The following is a 21,187-nucleotide window of genomic DNA, read 5'->3' as shown; positions in this document are numbered from 1 at the left end:
AGACACTATTTATGTCCACATATGTTCAGTTTGACATGCAGTACAATTATTCTTTAAGAATGACATGGCAAAGCTCCGCACATGTGATTAGATGGTTATGAACATGCTACACATCTATGATGTGAACACCGTCCCTTTAAATGTGGGTGTCGTTCCCTTCCTGCTGAGGCACATCTCACCTTGCACTTTGGACACTTCTGGGCATTTCTCTGCCCATGCTCAATCTCACTGGCCCAGTGACGCAGTAACTTGTCCCCTTTCTTGTATTCCTTGCAGTTAACACCTTCATGCCAAGGAGAGTGGCACTTAAAACACCAGATGAATTGGCAAGTGGGACACTGGATCTGTGAAAGAAAGAGTTATTAGTGCTCATGAGATATCTTGAATGTTCTCTATCACTGTGATAAACATGGTAAACAGAAGCAGCTTGGATAGGAAAAGGGCTGCTTGGCTTACACATTCCAATCACAGTCTGTCATGAAGGGAAGGAAGGATAGGAACTCAAGGAAAGAAAAGGGACAGCAGCCAGAACTGAAGCAGAGGCCATAGATGAACATTGCTTGCTGGCTTGATCAGCCTGCTCTTATGTAACCTAGGACCCAGTGCTACCCAGGGGTGGCACTGCCCAGGGTGGGCTGGGCCGTCCCATATCAATCATTATTGAAGACAATGCTCTACTGATGGAATAATTGTCTCAGTTGAAATTTCTTCTTCCCAGATGACCTGAACCTGTGTCAAGTTGACAAAAAAAGTAATCAGCATAGTGCCTCAAAGATAAGAATGCCAATGTTTTGGGAATTTAGATAAAAGGTTATTAGTTAAAATACTTTCCCCAAGAACAAACAAGACAAATCCCCAGTAATATAGGAATACTATGCTACTGAAAGAGGAAAAAAACTGTTTTGACAAGGATAGTTCAGAGACTACTCAGGCATTAATTAAACATGAGACATTTTCATTTTGAAAACAATTTGGTTGTATGAAAATCTTCCCCATTGAAGCACAGAGTAAATCCCAGAGGCACCAAATCCAAACACTTGACCATTTGTCAATTCACTTGTCCCCTGAGCCAATGTTCTAGTCATTTCCAGTGCTTTTCTTACCAAAGGCTTGCTTTACTTACAAGTGCTTCCTCCAGCGGAAAGCACAGTAACAACGACAGCGCCACAATTCTGAGTCAGCACTGAGCACTGATTGTCCTGTTGAAGAGGAAAGAGCATGTGATCCTGATAGTGACACCTAGGACACCACAAAAGGAAGCCTTTGTGGTATACAATAATTTATGGAGTACACTCATTGGGAGCATCTGCTGTCCACTAGACACAGAAGATATCTTTCATGCCTTCCTTTGTTTCGAACAGCAATGATGTGTTTCATTTCACACAGTATTTCTCATTCTCACTTCACAAAGGTAGGACACTATAAGGACTCAGAAGTTGACAAAAGTTGAACTATCACACCTACAGATTTTGAGCAATGATAATTACCAATATGGGATTATCTTAAGGTACCATAATGAAGGAATCTGGCACCTGGTATCTAAACCAGAGAATGTGGTACCCAACAAAAAGTCCAACTAGTTCTTACCAACACAGATATGGAGACAAACTGAGAGAGCAACTGTAAAGCAAGATCTGAAGTAACTGTGAATAATAAAAAGTCACACTGAGCTAAAATAATACAGAATAACAGCAACTTTGGCACTCAGAGAATATACCTGAATAGTTACAGAACATGTCTGAAGATGCCATGAAGGTCATTCATTATGACCTTAACCACATTCAAAATTAGCCTTACATAAATGTAAATACAACACTGCCTTTTCCTTTGCTCCTTTGTTCAGTTATTGCCCTCAAGAGATGCCAGTTCACAACCACAGGCCTGCCACATGGAGTTTGCCTTCTGAAATAAAACTATCTTCACACAGACACACCATTCTCCCTCCTTCCCACTGGGACTGGTTTGAATATGATATATGATACCTGGTTCCAGCTGGGGGCACTGTTGGGGAAGGTCGTGGAGCCTTTAGGAGGTGAAGCCTTACTAGAGGAAGTGGGTCACTGGGGCAGTGCTGAAGCTTTAGAGCATTGCCCCACTTCCTGTCCACTCTTCTTTCTGATTGCAGATGTAATGTGGCCATGCTCCCCAGTACGATGGGCTGCATTCTCTTGAATGGCAGGTATTTTGTCAGCAGTGAGAAAGGTCACTAACACAAGACTCAAGGAAAATCAGAGGACAAATGAAATCAGCACCACCTAGGAGATTGTTGAAAACACGGGGCTCATGAAAGCCCATATGTAATGAGTCAAAAGCTTACATTTCCCAAGAGTCTTTTCAGGTGTTTCACACTGTCTGAGTCAGGGTTTCTATTCCTACACAAAACATCATGACCAAGAAGCAAGTTGGGGAGGAAAGGGTTTATTTAGCTTACACTTTCACATTGCTGTTCATCACTAAAGGAAGTCAGGACTGGACCTCAGGCAGGTCTGGAAGCAGGAGCTGATGCAGAGGCCATGGAGGGATGTTACTCACTGGCTTCCTTGCCCTGGGTTGCTCAGCCTGCTCTCGTATAGAACCCAAGACTACTAGCCCAGGGATGGCACCACCCATATTGGGCCCTCCCTGTTTGATCGCTAAGAAAATGCTCCACAGCTGGATCTCATGGAGGCCTTTCCTCAAGGGAGACTTGTTTCTCTGTGATAACTCCAGTTTGTGTCAAGTTGACACACAAAACCAGCCAGTACAATTGACCCCTTCTCAACTTGACACGCAAACACATCATTCTTAAGCCTTAACCATTACTTTGCGATTCACCCCCAGATCTAAATAACTTTAAAAATTCCACAGTCTTTACAAATTCTTACATATTAAAATTTCAATCCATTTAAAATATCTAATCACTTTTAAAATTCAAAGTCTCTTAGCTATGGGCTCCATTAAAATACCTTCTTACTTCAAGAGGGAAAAATATCAAGGCACTATTACAATCAAAAGCAAAATCAAACTCCAAGTGTCCAATGTCCGGGATCCATTCACGATCTTCTGGGCTCCTCCAAGGGCTTGGGTCCCTTCTCCAGCTCTTCCTTTTGTAGCACACACCTGTCTTCTAGACTCCAGCTGCCTGTACTCCACTACTGCTGCTGTTCTTGGTGGTCATCTCATGGTACTGGCATCTCCAAAACACTGCTGTCTTCTGCTGCAACTAGGTGTCACCAACAACCTTTCATAGGCTTTCTTCATGGTGCCAAGTCTCAAATACTTTGCATGTCTCCTTGAGTCCTGGGCCATCAATTGCAACGGAGGCTGCACCTTTACAATGGCTTTCCATGGCCCCTCACAGTACTGAGCCTTAGCTACTCTTCATGACCCCTTCATGCCTTCCAAACCAGAACCACCTGAGTGACTCTTATACATTACCAAGTCCAGTTGCAGGAGGAGGTATATTATAACCTTGGCTATCTCTGGAACACAGCCTCTGTGCTCTCAGAAAACACTTCCCAGAAGATTTCACCTCAATGATCTGGTCTCTTCTTAATCACCACTAATTTCTTAGCTCCAGCTAACTAGCACCAATAGTCCCAGTAGCAAAGTTTTCGCTTTAGTAGTTCTGGTATCTTGTTAATCACAGCTGATTCTTCAGCCCCAATTAACAAAAACCACAGAATCTTCACAATCAAAACAGCAGTGATCCTGATAGGAGCCTTTAATCTTTCCTCTGAAATTTCACAAGCCAGGCCTCCATCTTCTGCACTGTTCTTAACATTATCTTCCAAGCTCTTATAGAGCATCCCACACAGCTCTTAACAACCAATAGCTCTTCTAGCCCAAAGTTCCAAAGTTCTTCCACAGTCCTCTCCTAAAAATGGTCAGGCTGTCATAGAAATACCCCACTTCTGGTACCAACTTCTGTATTAGTAAGGGTTCTCTAGATTCACAGAACTTATGGAGAGTTTCTATAGCATCAGGGAATTTGTTATGATGACTTAACAGTCTGTAGTCCAACTCCCCAACAAGGGTCAGCCGTGGATGGGAAGTTCAAGGATATAGTAATTGATCAGCCCCACAAGGCTAGTTGTTTCAACTGGTCTTATGTAGAAGTAGATTCCAATAGATGTGCTGGCAAGTAATTGCAAGCAGGCAGAGAAGAGCAAAATTATTCTTCCAATGCTCTTATGTAGGTCTCTAGCAATAGGTGTGGCCCAGATTAAAGGTGTGTACCATTGCACCAGGATCTGGGAATTGTTTTGTTCCAGGCTGACCTTGAACTCAGAGCTCTCCTTGCCTTAGTATCCTGGGATTAAAGGTATGTACTACCTTGACTAAGCTTTTCATAGCCACTATGCCCTACGATCTCCATGACAAGATCCAGGTCAGAAACTTGTCTCTCCCAGCCTCAAAATCTGGATCACAGGTGAGCCCTCCAATTCTGGATTGTATTTCATTCCAGATATAGTCAAGTTAACAATGAGGAATAGCCATTACATATACACATGCTAAAGTTTAAAAAGGATCAGTCTATTCACTCCATCCTTTTGACCACAGACTATTGGACCCAGAGATTCTCCCAAATACATGTAGCTACTGGTTGGCATGGTTGACAAGCTGCCTAAGGAATAGCTGACATTTGTTTTGGCAGCAGAGGTCACTCCCTCTTTAACAAAGAGAAGCAAACTGTATCTTTTCTCTTTAGATGCAAGATGGGGATTCACATACATCTGGCCTTTACTGTGAAGGCAAAGACAAGAAGCTGAGCACGTGCAGATCCCCGGAGAAGACAACTGACACTGGCCTGTATTCTTATGCTGCCAGGACTGTCTGGTTCTCCCTGACGCCTACTCTCTTCCTTCCCATTTCCAGGGGGTTGTGTGTGTGTGTATAGGAAACCTCATCGGGGAGGCCTGAGAAAGATCACCTCTTTGTTCCTATAATTGAAAAGGATCTAATTAACATGATGTTTCCACTGATGTATCCTGAGGGAGCTTCTTGCTTCAAAATATCTTCCCTATGCTTCCCAAGCATATTAGGACCTTTACCAGGAAATTTATATTAGGCGTACAGATATCCAATCTCCCCAAGAGTCTATAAATTCTCTGAAGCTAAAGTCCTCATCTGCCTCCTGGATGGATGCTTTAAGCTAATAACACAAACCACTGGCAATTAGTAAGTGCTCTGTAAAAAGGAATCTGACTAAATCCAAGAACTGACTTGGCATTATCACATCACCAGATGACATTCCCTAATCATTTTATCTTCTTGATACTTTATTGGTCATCTTGAATAAGGTGCAAACCCTTCTGCATGAATTAAGAAATACAAACTAACTTTAAGGTGTTTCTGACACTGGAACCACATTTGTTTTTGCAGGAATAGTTGCCATGCCGACACTTAGGTGACAGGTACTCAAACTCGGCAGCCCTAAGCAAGTGATGTTTTCCTGTAAACTCATCAAGTACCACCATCACACACCTCCCCAAAAAAAACCCACTTAAGAATAAGAACTGAAAATAAAGAAATCTGCAATAAATTTTCACTAAATTCCCATATTCCCATATATAGTTTTTAAAATTTATTTGTGTATATACTTGCTGTATATATGTGTGGGTTCATGTGGGTTTCTGCAATTGTGTGTATAGGTCAGAGGTCAATGTCTGATGTTTTGTTCTTTTGCCCTTTCTCTTATTTTTGAGACAGGGTTTCTCGGTGAACCTGGAGCTCACTGCTTGGCAATGCTGGTTGGCCAGAAGCCTTTGGCATCAGCCTTTCTCCAAGCCTCCCCAAGGTTGGGGATTACAGGTACATGTTGTATCTTCAACTTTTATGTAAGTATGGGGATCTGAACCCAAGTTCTCTGTTTTATACATCAAGCGCTTAACCAAATGATCCAATGCCTAGCCCTATAATTTTAAGTAAATCACCAAAGTCATTACTTATTACACTCAAGATGTTAGACAACATCCATGCATATGTAAGTCACTCTGAAGACGAGCGCTACCTCAGTTTTCCATGAGAGATTTCTTTAATTCTAACATCATGTTAACCATATTCTCAATAATGAAGCAATTCATTTGCAGCAGATTCATGTAGTACTTGAGTGACAGGTACTGACCATACTGATTTTTTTTTTTTTTAATTTTGCTGGCACACAGAACAGAATGAGAATATCTTGTCTGTAACGTCATATGATCTGCCAAGTACATTTCAGTACCCTGGAGAAGATGTTTCAGGGAAGATTGTGGTCTTGCCCAATGGGCAGAATGTTGCTGTAACATGTGCTACATCCCTCTGTCAGCCACAGTCCACCTGCAGTACTAGACAGGGCCCTGAGAGCACACACAGAAACAAGTATTCTAACAGCCAGAACAGAGAGGACACTTCAGCTAGCTTTCCTTGAGCCTTGCTGGCTTTTCCAATAAACAAACTCTATAAATCCCTATAGCCCTAGCATGTTCACCTTGATACAAATGGTTCAGACACTCCTTGTATGAGTCATCATCTAAAAATCAGCCTACAGTATGTCCTAAGGAATCTAACCAATGTAATAAATTATCAGAAAAGGAGTTATAAGATTTTCCTTAAGAATAGAAAATCCTTTTTTTTCTTTTTCTCTTTGCCTTCTTCTCCCTCCTAAATATGAGCATGTGCAGGTATTACAGAGAGGAGGAACAGAGTCTGATATACAGCCTTGAACACCTCCAAGAAGCACTATTTGATCCTTTTTAACATCCAGTCCTAAAGCCAGGGTAATAACAGTGGCCACATTCTCTTGGCAGACTTGCAATAGCCTACTCTCTAAAATTTCGTTGTTTGCTGGTGTTTCTTCTAGTAGTACAGGAACCTTCAGATTTCATGAGGCAAGAGTCCCTTAATAGAGTCCAGGAGTGGTCAAATGAACCTTGCCTGAGGGTTTCCCAGGAAAGATGAAACCAAGCTAGAAGATGAAAGTTTGAAAGACTGGGGACCAAAAGTAGATAAAACAAGCAGAGTCACATGGGTCAGGATAAGGTCTACGGAGGTGCTAAGCTTATCCAAAGCTTACATTCACCTCAAAACTTTAAAAACAATTTTTTTCAAGCAGAACACATGTCTTTTAAGGGGGATGTATCAGAACTTGCAAAGGAGAACTATTGTGGATTTGACTTCCAAAATTACATGAGAATCAGCATATCCAAACTTAAGATGCTGAGGGACTCTGCCCCCAGTTGGTTTTGATTGGTAAATAAAATTGCTGGTGGCCAATGGCAGGGTAGGGAGACAACAGCTAGATTTTAGGATTCCAGGGCAAGGAACTGAGGAAGGAGCAGGAAGTAAGAGAGCCGCCATGCCAGGAAAGGAGGAGTAGATGTCACATCTAAGAGGTGCCAGACAGAAAACACGGCTGTCATGTAGATGCTGGGGAACTCAGCCCAAGAGGGTTGCAGGTCTGTGTTCAGGGCAACCAAGATGGAACATAGGTTTTAGTAAGTAATAACTTAGGAATATTGGAGGGGAGAGTATTAGCCACATGAAGATTTGGAAGTAGCCCAGCCATTGAGCTGTTTACAGTATATTAAAATATAAAGGCTCTCTCTCTCTCTCTCTCTCTCTCTCTCTCTCTCTCTCTCTCTCTGTGTGTGTGTGTGTGTGTGTGTGTGTGTGTGTGTGTAGCAAGGTGCAACACTACTGCCGCTGCTGCCACCATCACCACCACCGTAGAGGTAATTAGTGTAGCATTAAATGGGAACTGCAACAGGGGACTGCTCCAAAGAGCCCCCTTTCCCTCATCCGAGATCACCACTTCAGGACAGCTCATCTGGAAATTGTAGACTCCTTCTAAGCTCCAAAAGCAAGGCCTAAGGAAGTGAGTGAGTCTACATCTTGTCCCATGACCCATTTGTTCACTAATGTATAAAAGAGGGAGAGGGGTTGGCATGCTGCCATCCTTAGGCCAGGGTGGCACCTCACTAGGATTATACAAAAGGAAGAGTAAACAAGAAAAGGCAGGTTTACAGAGGAAAAAAAGAGAAGAAAAGCACAGTCCCAACCCTTCTAGTTCCTGAACATCTTCTGATCATTGTACACCAGCCCTAGATGTGGTTAACTTATGGTCCTCCTGACTAGTCAATACTAAAATTGATTCTTTGTTGTCTTTTGTTCTAAAACATCAAGAAAACAAAATCAGTTCTGAATACTACTGAGGTCAATTTATGTTACCTTTAGGTCTGGATTATTATTATTATTTATGGTGTTTAGGGGTAGATATAAGGATAAAATATCAGGTGAATTTCAATATTTGACTGTTAGAAGGGCAGGAATTTTTTTTCTAAAAATATAGCTCTTTTATGAAACCAAGGAAGAAAGACAGGTGAGTTTGGCAAGGCCCTTCATAAATAAACAAAAGGAGAAATGTGCTCATAAAATCTAGCTGGCTTACATCATCACTGAGCATCAATAAACACTTCAAGGTTAACATATGCAACACACCCTTTGTTTAACCAGCTTCCTTAAACCTGGCTGGACAACTTCATTTTTATCTCTCTTGTGCAACAACCTTTGAAAAGCCACATTTGTTTTCTGTCAGCTGCTAACATGGATGATACATCAGTCTCAAGAGAAGCCAGTCCATTTCAGGAGCTACACTGACCCTAGTGGCTGAATGGAAGCCTGCTTCTCTTTTGTAAGCAGTCAGTTTGAAAAGATGGTGTGTGGGGGAGGGTAGGACGTAGAAAGGAGTGGCAGAGAATACTAATTTCACATTCATGGGGAAGCCTGGAATATTTTTGCACATAGAAAGATATTCTCCTGTCATTTCAAACAGAAGGAACACTAAGCACATATTATACCACCTTTGACCCACTAGCCTTCTGAAAACCCTTTGGGAATTATTTTCACCACATACTGAAATAGAATATGTGTGGAGCTTTAGGGAATATGATTGCCCAGAGAGCCTATGACCATTACAGAAGGGCAGAAATGTGCTAGAGCTATAAGATGTTTCTCCAGGACATCTGAATGGCGTTTCCTTCTATCTGATGGGGAGACACAGCACAACTGTGCTGAGGAGTGAAGGGCTGTTATTAGTTTTAACTTTAGGAGCCACAGAGGTGCCTTTGACATGCTCCCTGTGTTGATATGCACAGCCTTCAACGCAAACTGAGTCAGAATGAGAAGTGGCTCATTCTTAGTCTTCGCTTGGGAGGAGAGGGGAGCTTGGAATTGAAGGGCCTCCGTAAACTACAAGAAGCTGCTTCTGACCCTCAGTGATAAACTGATCCTGTCTACTTCTCTCCCTGAAACAGTAGAACTCTCACTTTTTCATTATAACGAGTTTAGTTCTGATGGCAATTCTTGGTTGTCCATTTGACTACATCATGTGGAATTAATTAAAATCAAAGTGGCTAGGTACACCGGTAAGGGATTTTTCTCAATTAAATCATTTGAAGTGGGAAGACACACCTTTAATCTAGATCTTTCAAGGCAGGAAATCCACCCTTAATCTGGCCACATCTTTGGGTATCAGCCGATATAAAGATGATGGAAGAAGGAAGAGAAGACCTTTGCTTCTTACCCGCTAGCTCTCATTCTTGTTCACTGGCAGTAGAGCCTTTTGGTGTATGCTGAAGACCAGCTGAGATACTAATCTTCTAGTGGACTGAACAACTACTAGATTCTTGGACTTTCTGTGGGGAGTCAGCTAATGTTGCTATATCTGGGACACAACCTGTAAACCACTCTAATAAATTCCCTTTCTTTTTCCCTTATGTCTTCCTTCTTTTCTTTCATCTACCTCTTTCTCTCTCTCAGATAGATAGATAGATAGATAGATAGATAGATAGATAGATAGATGATAGATGATAGATTGATACATGGTAAACAGATGATAAATAAATTCTACCAGTTTTGACCTAGAGAACCCTAACTAATAAAGTCAGAAATCTCTCTTTCTATAACCCTCCACTACTGACGATCTGTATAAGTCACTTCTGATTCATGGTTCATGGGCATCTCTCTGATGTCCCAAGGGGCCTTTACGGTCATCAACATATTTATAACTCAAGTGATTTTGATGACCTACATAACCTAGCCCATTGCTCTTCTTCCAGGTAGCTGATCTCACCCCTCTCCTGCTCCTATCATCCATTTCTTGCCCTATGACTGACTCCGGCTCAAACCTTTTTAACTCTCCTCCCTTCTTGATACTGAGGGATGTTGATCTTGCTCTCTTGCCTAACAACAATGACCACAGTGGTTCCTGGTATTTGTGAAACATTACTGTCTGTTAGTCATGGTGCCAGTCCTTTATGTGTGATTTCATTCAATCCTCACCACACTCTTAGAGCAGAGGTGCTATTACTATCCCCACCCCCACCCTATTAAAGATGTATAACTAAGCTCAAGGTATTAGAGAAAGTGTGACAGGCTGAGAATACAAATCACGCTGATCTACGTTGGTAAACTCAACATTAAAAAGTTTAATGTGTTTACTCTTTAATAACCTTCCTAATTGCTCCTGCCTTTTCTTCTCCCACACTCCCAACAATTTCCACCTATACTTATTCCAGGACACTTATTATTTACATGCTGGCCACTGATTAGTTTCTGTAGCAAGTAGAAATCATAAGAATACTGGCAAGTTGCAGTTGCTTAGCAGCAATGAATAAAGCCAGCCTGGACCTGGGCCCCTAGATACCAGGTGGAAAGAGAGGCTCTAACCAGACAACTACACAAATGTACCGTAATATCCTAAATGATAGTCTCTATGGAGACAAACTTCAGGTGTGGGTGATACGTTTGTCTCTAGTTGTCATGTGAGTACATTTAAGCCATATTAATTTTCTCATTGTGAACATGTGTGCAAATTGACAGGCATTAAGTATGACACTGGGCCATTGAAGGGATGGTTTAGGCAAGAAATTGTATTTTTAAACAGAAATTGAAGTCAGTCTTATAGAAATGGAATTGCATAAATTTTTGACATGGCATGAGTTCCTGGGAGAAAATGTAAATATTTTGAAGGAAAAAGTAAAATTGACTTGACAGGGTTGCCTTGGTATGTATTTCTCAACTCAGAAAAACACTTATTCAATGTGATATGAATTTGATGGTGTTTAGAATACAGCACATTTTATCCAAATTACTGCCAGATGAAAACTGCTAATTTGGGACCTGGAGATACAAATAAGTGCCCAAGAATTGTGATTACCTGCAAATGCTACATTCTATCTGTCCCACTGGCATCTGTTAAGAATAAATATTTAACAAATGATCTTTACAAAAAACATAGAAACGAAAGGCTCACATAGGGCAGTTTTGATCTTTATGTGAGAAATATCCATTCAGCTAGAAAATGACTATGACATTTGAAATGAATTTTAGCCTGCTCCCTTAAGTGCTTCTGACTTGATAGCTAAAACCATAGTAAATGCTCAGAGTGACTGACATCTTAGAATAAAATGCTGTAACTTAGTGATTCAAGAACAGTGCTACTGAAATAAATAATTGTGAAAAAGGACTTGTTGATAGGTACAAAACCTGTGTACAGTTATAAATAATATCATAAAGATATTAAATTATTTGGAAACATTTAGAATCACAGGCAACCTTTTTTGTTTGTTAATTTATGTCATAGTTTAAGTACCTGATTAAACTGGAAGTGAACTTAGTTATTGAGATAGATGATTAAAATACATCAAAATGGGGGGGAGAGTGGGGAGGAATGTCTATTTACTCACCTCAAGTATCAAAATTTTACTGTCAATTTAGAGTGCTACCCTAAGAACACGTATGCCATGGGCCTTGCTAGCATGACCATGTCAGTTCCACCCTTACATCAATATCAAGACATTTTGGAGCATGTAAATTGGGTAGTGCTAATTAACATACAGCTTGGGTGTTAGTGATGAGAGATGGTATGTGAAAGCTGTACTAAAGTAGTAAGAAGTGCTCCTTCAGGAATTACTTGAATCCTGCCTCAAAATATGGCCAGCATAGAACAGGGAGAATCAATGCCTCTTGACTGTTAGGGTTTTCTCCTCTAGGAGAATAAACAGGGGCAGCAAAAACAGTCATACCTACAATCAGCAGCAGCCGTGCTCTTGCTGAAATCTGCAGGTTAGCTGTTCTGAGTCGTGCTGCAATTTCTCTGTAATGTTCTAAAGGCCCATCGATAATGCTGATGAAGGCTGGGTTGCTACCTACAAAGCTACAGGTTGATATGAAATGTATAGTGGTGGCATTTAGGGACTGCAGTTGGTTGTTGTGGGTATGTCCCAAGGGGCATACTGAGACCCAGCCCCTCCCTTCTCTTTGGCTTCCTCTGCCACTCTGCAGTTTCCTGCTACTCCACAGACTCCAAGGCAAAGCAGACAGAAAATCACTGACCAAAGCTAGGAGGCAATCTTCTCCCCTTGTAAACTGGATTTTGTTACAGTGACATAAAGCTGTTTGGCACATTCTTAGTTTACGATTCTTACCCCAAACCCTGAAGATTTATACTGCTTTATTCTGAACAACATTTCTTTTGTTCTAAATTTCTGCTCTCCTCAAAGCAACTTTTCTTCTCCTGATACATTTGTCCTCTGCTCCTCTGTTTAATTATAACCCTGTTGATAAACACTGGAAGAATCCTATTTATTGGGATATATTATCCAAAACCTTTGGGTCCCTCAAAACTACACATAGCTAAATACATGTGGAAGGTGATATATTATCCTTATCTTGATACAATTTTGATAAAACAAGACATATTTTATTCTTATGACAACTGTAAGTTAAATTATAGTACTTGTTGCCCATTTAGTAATAATATTATAATTTAAGTTACTCAATTATTTTCACTTTGATTCAATTATGCTTTCATGTTTTAATTAACACAAATTCCATAACTGCATATTTTATATGTATATCTAATTCTGAAAGTAATTTAGAAAAAAGTACAATACTCTAAGTTATGGAAAGAAATAATTTAGTTCTAAAACTAAATAACTAGTCCTAAAACTAATCTTTTCTTGATAACATTAATAAAACACAACTGGACTGGTTCCTCAACCTAAGACTATGCATCACCCAACAAAACTGTTCTATTAAGATCCCACATCCTCGGGCCATGATTTCAGTTACATGGCTTCATAAGCTCAAGATGTCATGTTCTTCAGAAGACTGACAAAACACCTTCCTGATGGTTCTGCACTAACCAGACTAGAGAACATAACAATACCATAAATAAAAATACTAAAGAGTGAAGCCAATTAGTCTTCCAAGGCCAATTAGTCACAAAGAGACTTGGACTCATCAAGCAGACTCTAGCTCACCAGGATCAAAGTGAGCAAAAGAAATTACTCACTAACCAGTCTCCTTCAGGATACAGGAAGAATAATGGTGTGGCCACTCCTTCAAAGACACAGCACATGGGCAGGAACTGCCCCTAAATGAAGAGGACTTGAAACAGTCACTTGCTGCAATGGTGAGGAAGGACACAGGCCACATTGCTACAGCCTTACTGCCTAATACTAAATGTCCTCTGCTCTGCTGCTGGTCAGGCTCCTAGTGAGGTGCAACACATTGCAAGTTGATTGTTCTGGGTGGGGCTAATACACACTTGTGTCTTGACAGCTCCCTAGACTGCATCCCACAACCGAGCTTAGGATTGCTGTCCTCCGTCTTGCCTTACTGTGGCAACCTGAGTGCTGCAAGGTCTGATTTTTATCAGGTACCTATAGAACTAGATTCAAACCTATGAAGACTTTGTACCAGACTCAGCCTGCCTTGCTCTTATCTCCACAGCTGACTCTCCCCCTTCCCTTCTACCTGTTTCCAGCTCAGCCCACCTCAGCCTCTGGGCCTAAGCACTGATTCAGGCTTTCTCTGAAATGCTCTCCTCTGTGTCAGTCAGAACAATTCCTTTTCTATCAGACTATTCTTGTCATCCTGGCTAGTGTCTACCCAGGTGCTCTACTTACATATGCATTGCATATATCTCTTTCTGCAATGGACTGAATCTTAAGCAGCCCCCATCCCATTCCTATATGGTAAATAAAGGCTTGTTCTCAGTGAGAGGTGTTGGAACTTTAGGAGGCAAGGCCTAATGGGACGCCTTCAGGTACTGGGGCTATGCCCTTAGAAGGAGACCTTAGAAATCCAACCCCTTCTCCATCTCTCTTTTGCTACACAAATACAAGATGAGTAGTTTTACTCAGCTGGTTCTCCTACACAGGCACAAAACAACCAGGCTAAAGGACCCTGGACTAAAATGTCTTTAACTGGCCAATAGATGACAAAAGCATTTCCCCTCTATAAGCTGATTATTGTAGGTATTTGTTACAGTCACAGAAAAACTGGCAAACACACCTTTATGAGAGTGCTTTGAAGCAGGTTGTGTCACGTTTGTCACCTACTGTATGTAAAGACCAAGTGCATGTCAACATTCTGCATTTGACGAATAGTGAATGAATGAAAAAGAAATTGAGACCACTGAGAAAGTCAAGCTAATTACTAAAACAGAAACCAAGTTCTAGTATTTACATAGCATTTGGTAATAGTGATGACTGTCACTCTAAAGCTTGGCCTTTCCATTAAGTCACTAAATGAATTTCCAAGATGATTAAACTCAAAGAGAAAACTTCAGTTAAATCCTCTAGTGATCTCTTAACATGGGTATCCCCAGCCACATGTAAGAATCTCAGAGAATGTCCACTTACCTAGGGCATGGACAAGGGGTAAGATAGGGAAGCCCACATAATGCCCACTACCAGTCAGCCTGTCATGGCTGCTTCCATCCTGTGACCTTTAACCTACCAGTCTGGAGAGCATACTTACTTTGTATCTGCTTTCTGATCTGGAAGGAGTGGGGATATGTCCTTTTTTCTTAAAGGTTGTGAAGTGTTTGCACTGAGGGCACGGCTTGGTGCTGGAGTCAATTCGGCCAAGTTCCAAGAAGTACTTATACTTGATGGAGTCCTCATGGGTTAAATTGTAGACAACAGTTGTTTCCTCCAGGAATTCAAAACACTCTGTGACAGGGCATTTGATTTCTACTTGGCCAAGTTGTACCTGTGTGAAGAAACACAGAAAAGAAAAAGACCACTGGTCATTAAGGTTCGCTGTTTTTGCATACAGTGGCTTTGTATATAGAGTATATAATTACGTCATGCTTTCAAGAAAAGATTATCAACTATCTTTCCAGATAGCATAATGAATACTAGTCATTTTGAAACCTATACTAAGTACCAAAACTAATCAGGATCTGTAGGATGCTTAAGTGTTTTCTGACAAGTACATTTGTGAACTTATTTGACGAGCCACAGGCTCATTAAAGAAGCAATGATCTATACTATTTTTTTTGGAAACTGCAGAGAGCCAGCTGTGTTGTGTGCAGATGACCCAAGCCCCTAGGACCTGCCAAACAAGAGGCATTTCAGAGATTTCACCTTCACTGCAGTTTTCAATCCTATGCTTTAGGCACATTTTAGAAAGAGTGATGTTATAAAGTGATTCTTAAGTTCAATAGTTATTGGTTTATAACAGTCATGACCCAAAATTAATGTTTTCTGTGGGACTCCCCTGACAAACACATAAATAGCTCCAATGTTATCACAATCTTAGAAATAAGTAAGAAAAGAAACCAAACACCTTTCTTTGGTATAGGAAAAAGAAGAAATGTCTGGGTTGTCATAAACCTAAGGATGTAAGTTCAATCCCCAAGACCCACAAAATAGAAGAAGACCAACTTCTAAAAGTTGTCCTCTGACCCCATATGCATACTTTGGCACAAGCAAGTCTCTTCCTTTACACACACATACACCAAATGAAGAAATATAAAAAAGCTGAAAATATATTGGTGTTATTATGTCATTTTAAGTATAATGATAAAATCTTGTAACTATGAGAAAATTTATCAAGTGAATATTAGGGAAGATATTTTTAAAGTAAACATGTATCTGACACATTTTATACAACTTTCATGTAAAATTATAGGTTAATTTATACTTCAACAGTCTATTAATATACTGGCAAGGGCATTTACTTAAAGTAAGCTATACTCTTCTATGTTATCAGGTTAGCTCATGGCTTCTCTTGGCATTACCAAGTCCTCCCAACTTTTTGCTACCTTTAACTTCTTTTGTTTAACTTCTTACATGAGTTTAAGATCTTTATTTATGTTTTTCCTTTTCTCCAGACCATGTAGCTTTTGTCCATTTCCACCTCACTCTTCCTGCGTTCTTTTCTCCGTTGGGTGAGTATGCTCCGTTTCTCAGAATGTCAGAATAGCATGTCAAAATCTGAGTTGTGATTGTTTGTCATGTGAGTTTCCAGTGCCGCCCTTCCTCTCACGGTATGTGTGGTGTGTGCTATATGGTGTGTGTATATGTGTGTTTGTGTATTGTGTTTGTGTGTGTGTGTGTGTGTGTGTGTGTGTGTGTGTGTGTGTGTGTGTGTGAAAGGAGGTTATGATGCTCTGGCTAGATTCACCCATCACTACTCTGGAAAACAACCTGATTCTCCTTTATTATAAGTTTACTTTCTTGAAGTTACTACTCTTAAAAATGAGTTGTGCTAATGGCTCCTGTTTCAGTCCTTTTCTGTCATATTTAATGTGTCTGTCTCCTAGTTCCCATTCCAAATGCAAATGGTGACATTCTTGGTATCACTTCTCTCCCAGTTCAGCTCTGTGGTTTTCTGGATAAATTAATGTTGTATGGTATCCAGACTAAACCAGATTTTCAGACCTGGGCTGGTCTCCTTGCTCAGCCAGCTAACTGCTAGACATCCCTATGCCACCGACTTTCCAACTATGTTTTCTAGTAAATTATTTTGAATTATACCTCAAGATAGAAGTCCGTACAACCTTTCCATATAGACAAAAGTACCCACCGATCAGTAAGAGTTTGGGTTTATGAGAAAAATGTTACTTTTTTCATTCTCTGTGGACATCTGTGAAGCCCTGCTCAGAACTAGACACTGAGTTAAGTGCTAAGGCTCAGCAGGTGCCTGTCAGGAATGATACAGGAAGTCAGGACGCAGACTGAAGACATGTCAATCTGACAGGGTGGTGTCACCAAGAGATGTGGGAAGCATGGTCACTTCAGACCTGACCTCTCAGGATCAGACAGCCTTCTCAGAATGAGTGCTGCTTCATGTGAGAGCTTAAAATCATCAGGACTTAGCCAGTAAAGATGAAACTGCTCCAAACACAAAAAAACCAATACCATGAAAAGCCTGGAGGTAAAAGCAGAGCTCTCTGGGGCAGGGCTGCCATGTTCCATTCACCCAGACTGCATTGACTTACACAGCAAACATTCATGTGAACTGACAATCATACCCTTATAAGAGGGTAGAAAAATTGGATGGAAACCAAAACTATCAGTACAGAAAAGGCTGTAAACAAATGAACTTGTATCAGATCACAAGGTCAGGGTGTTACTCTGAGGACCCTGGACGTTTTCCCCTGTAAAAATAGACAAGCACTCAGTTCTTAACACATGGAAGCAGAGTTTCTCTCATTTGTTGGGTAACAGCCCATTTTAGTGGTTAAGAGCCTGGGATACTTGCACCTAGCTTGACACTTGGATTTAACCTCTATTTTCCTGTTAGTATTTACTTATTTTAGCCATGTAAGTGGCAGTGATGGATGCAGCACTTTATAGCTATCTGGGAACAGCTGGGTCTTAAGGACATGCCACATACTTTAGAGAGTAGAACAAATCCAGGCATCCCAAGGTCAGGGCTATCTTGTTACTCTTTGAGCAGGGAGTGTTTATTACCTGACCATACTGGGTGCCATCTAGCATCCAGCCAGGCACTTGCTCTTCTTCAGTGGTTCTTGGCTTTCTGCGAACCTATTCCATTTCCATGGACACCTTATTTCTTGTAGTTTTCACTCTATTCTTTCTCAAAGCCCCAAAATCCTTACACTACAACATTGAGCTAGTGACTTGACACAGCATTCCACTGATCACAGGGGGACATCAGGCACATATTACCAATTGTTCACTAGGAATCGCATCAGTCTATCTCCATCTGACCCTCTCTCTCTCTCTCTCTTCTGGCTTTCTTAGTATAAGACAGACCTGACTTCTAGAACAAGTACACAAAAGTCCCTGGAAAGGTTTTATAAGATTTTAAGTTTCCTAGTCTACTCTAGACTTACACATTCAGAATTTGAATTATTTTCAGGAAGCCAGTAATTGGCAGTTGGAATAATGACTCAAGCCTTTCAATTAACGCATGCTTCCTCCTAAGAACCACACCTTTTCTCAAGTACAGTGTGACTCATGACCTATCTGAGTCTTGGCAGCTACATGTGTATCATTTTCAGAGCAGTTTTCTCAAAAGATTATCTGACAAGTATCTTGAGTAAGCAAGTGTATTCATTTATTTATCCAACAATATATATTCTGTTATTCAAGAATACACTTAAATAAAAAACCCTATAATACTGCAAAAGTAAGATTTGTCTTACAAGCAATAACTGATTAGAATTAGGTTGAATTTTCAGTAATTTTACTTTTGGATGGCACATAACATAACAGCACAATTAGTCTCCTGTTAGATTTCTGCAAACTTCACAGGCCAGGCAACATGAAGGACTTACAGAGGAGGAGACAGTTATGCTGGGCTTACTGGAAGAAAAGGATTTTAAATGTATTGCTATCTTTGCCGTAATGGATAAGTGGCGGCTTTCCACTGAGCCTGAAGAGGTCATGATACAGAGAAGGTTTCCACAGGCAAAGGAACCAAGGACTATGGTTCCCTCCTGGACAGGAGGAACCTGATGTGCCTATGTTCAGAACACAGGCTGGTGGATAAAGTTTACTAAGCCTGGAACAGAAATATGTGGATCGAAGATGGAGTGTCAGCTAAACGTGATCACACAGGCTTTCCTGATCATATTAAGAATTCTAGATTAAATTATATATTCAATTTGAGTCACTTCCAGGTTTTAAAAGAAGGTGTAACATATCACATTACGTAAATAAATCATTCAAGCTCTTCTGGGAGAATGTACCTACCATTTAGTACAGGCTAAGAAAGTAGTAGCTTGCAGATAAAACCTGGGTCTACCAGATGTTCAGGAAGCAGGCTGCCGATGACTGAATTTGGGTGACTAAGGGGCAGCCAGTATACAGCAAATTTTCTAAGTGAGACCAATTTATGGCTTTTTTAAATTGAGAAAAATTATCTGTGTTTACGCTGTACAACATGATGCTTTAAAATATGGATACACTGTGGATTGGCTACATCTGGTTTTAATATTTATTATTTTGAAAAGGAAAAACTAAAATCCCTAGCAACCTTCAAGCTTCTCATTATTAACCATAGTGACCACATTGGACAACAGTCCCTTGATTTTATTCCTTCTAACTAAAATTTTGTATTCTTTGACCAATATCTGCCCAATACCCATATGTCTTTCTCACCACTGCTGCCAGTTGGCTCTGGAAAACTGGCTACTCTCTGCTTCTCTGAGTTCATGCTTTTCAGGTTCTAAACTGACTAAGATTATCTAGCATTTATCTTTCTGTGTGTGCCTACATCATTCGACATTTGTAATGCTATGGCAGATGACAGAATTTCCTCTTTTTAATAGACTACATAGTATTCTAATATGTATGTATATTTATAAATATGACAATGTAAAGCATATTTTTTCCATCTACTAATAGATACTTAGGTTGATTCTACATTTTTTAGCTCTTATGAACAATGATGTAATAAACATGGAAGTACAGATAGCTCTTTACATGTATATATTACACACACACAAACTGGGAAATATTTTTGTGGCAAGTATTTAATTAGAGAGAAGCCATTCTTTCATTGTAAATGATAGCTGTAGTAAATTATTTTATTACTATAAATTAATTTGGGGAGTCAGCACATGTAGCACATGTGAAGGTCATAGGACAGTTCTCTTTCTACCATGTGGCTCCTGGGGATTCAACTCAGATGGTCAATCTTACTGGCAAGCACCCTACCCCAAGCCATTTCACCACCCTGGCTATGGAAATTTATATTCCCACACGCATACACTCCAACATTTTACATTTTATAGTAATATTTTTGTAGTAATAGTAACAAACATAATAGGTAAGAGTACATTAATCCATGAAACTTTCCTTCATGACCTTGACAACAGTGATTAGTGTTGACAGTTTTTGCAACTTGGGTTTAACATTACCACTTCAATTAATATCTGCCCAGTGTCTTATAAAGCCTTCATTAGGAATAATTACAAACATATGGGGAAATGGAAGATAGCCACTATGAATCTTCAAGTATTCATTCTCCCATTTAAACAATTGTCAACTTATGACCAAAGTACTCTGTTCCTTCGGGACTTGATTCATTTAGATCCTGCATTTAGATCCTCTCATTTTGAAGTAAACGCCAAACATCAGTCATTTCATTCCTAAATAATTTCATATGGTTCCAAGAATTGAGACGATCCTTTGCTACTATAACTGTGATACCAAACATTTCCCCAAATGTCATCAAACCCATGTTTTCAAAATGCCAGCCAACTTCTGTCTATAGTACACTGATGTTCTGAACACATAAACTGACTGCATTTTTGTTGTGTTCAATGCTGATGCCAATACTTACATCACTGAAAAATATGTTCTCCACTTCTTCTGAACAAGTTTAATCTTGTAAGAAAAAAATTACTTAACTGTAAAACAATCTCTAAGGTGTCGGTAGGAAGCATAATTATCCACTTAACACCTATGCTAGATGGCTAATTTGCCACATGAGAGAACTCAAAAGTAATTTAGTGGCTAAGGTGAGAGGGACCTCTGAAGTGGTGGATTAATTAACTAAATTCTCCAAAGAAAAGGACAGAAAAAAGCTACAATGTGGGGCCTCAAACTCAATTTACCAAATGTTTAGTTTGATTTGGACCTTGGTTTTAAGTGCTACACATGAGACTTTACAAGGTGTTTATAGCCTTTTGTTTAATTGATACCAAAGGATCATGTTGTCTGCATCCTGACCAGTGAACAACAACATCAAGACACCTTCAGCATCCACTAACCAACTGAGTGCTGGGCACCACTGTGCAAATGGTTTCCCAGCTCACCGCTTTCCAGCATCAGTAACCACAAAAAGGTTGATGCTGCAGGGCACATATTTTTGTTCTTGTTTTTTGGCATATGGATACATGTTAGTCGATCACATACATCTGTGTGCATGCACATAGGTGTGTGGAGACCAA

The 21,187-nt window shown here is 40.2% G+C and overlaps 1 protein-coding gene across 2 annotated transcripts in view; it reads right to left on the bottom strand.

Annotated features, from left to right (window-relative positions):
* Rnf217 (ring finger protein 217) overlaps positions 1–21,187 on the bottom strand; it is a 104,194-nt gene that overhangs the window by 19,243 nt on the left and 63,764 nt on the right. For both annotated transcript variants that reach the window (XR_007975244.1, XM_052169628.1), the window contains exons 2-3: positions 14,791–15,024; positions 180–344 (exon numbers count right to left, since the gene is read on the bottom strand). Coding sequence is in view for 1 of the 2 variants with exons in the window: in XM_052169628.1 (XP_052025588.1) it covers positions 180–344; positions 14,791–15,024 (399 nt within the window). In the remaining variant the exon portion in view is untranslated. The remainder of the gene's footprint in view (positions 1–179; positions 345–14,790; positions 15,025–21,187) is intronic.

The sequence above is a fragment of the Apodemus sylvaticus genome, chromosome 23, assembly GCF_947179515.1.
Source record: "Apodemus sylvaticus chromosome 23, mApoSyl1.1, whole genome shotgun sequence".
Taxonomy (NCBI): Eukaryota; Metazoa; Chordata; class Mammalia; order Rodentia; family Muridae; genus Apodemus; species Apodemus sylvaticus.
This window is presented reverse-complemented; position numbering and strand designations above follow the sequence as displayed.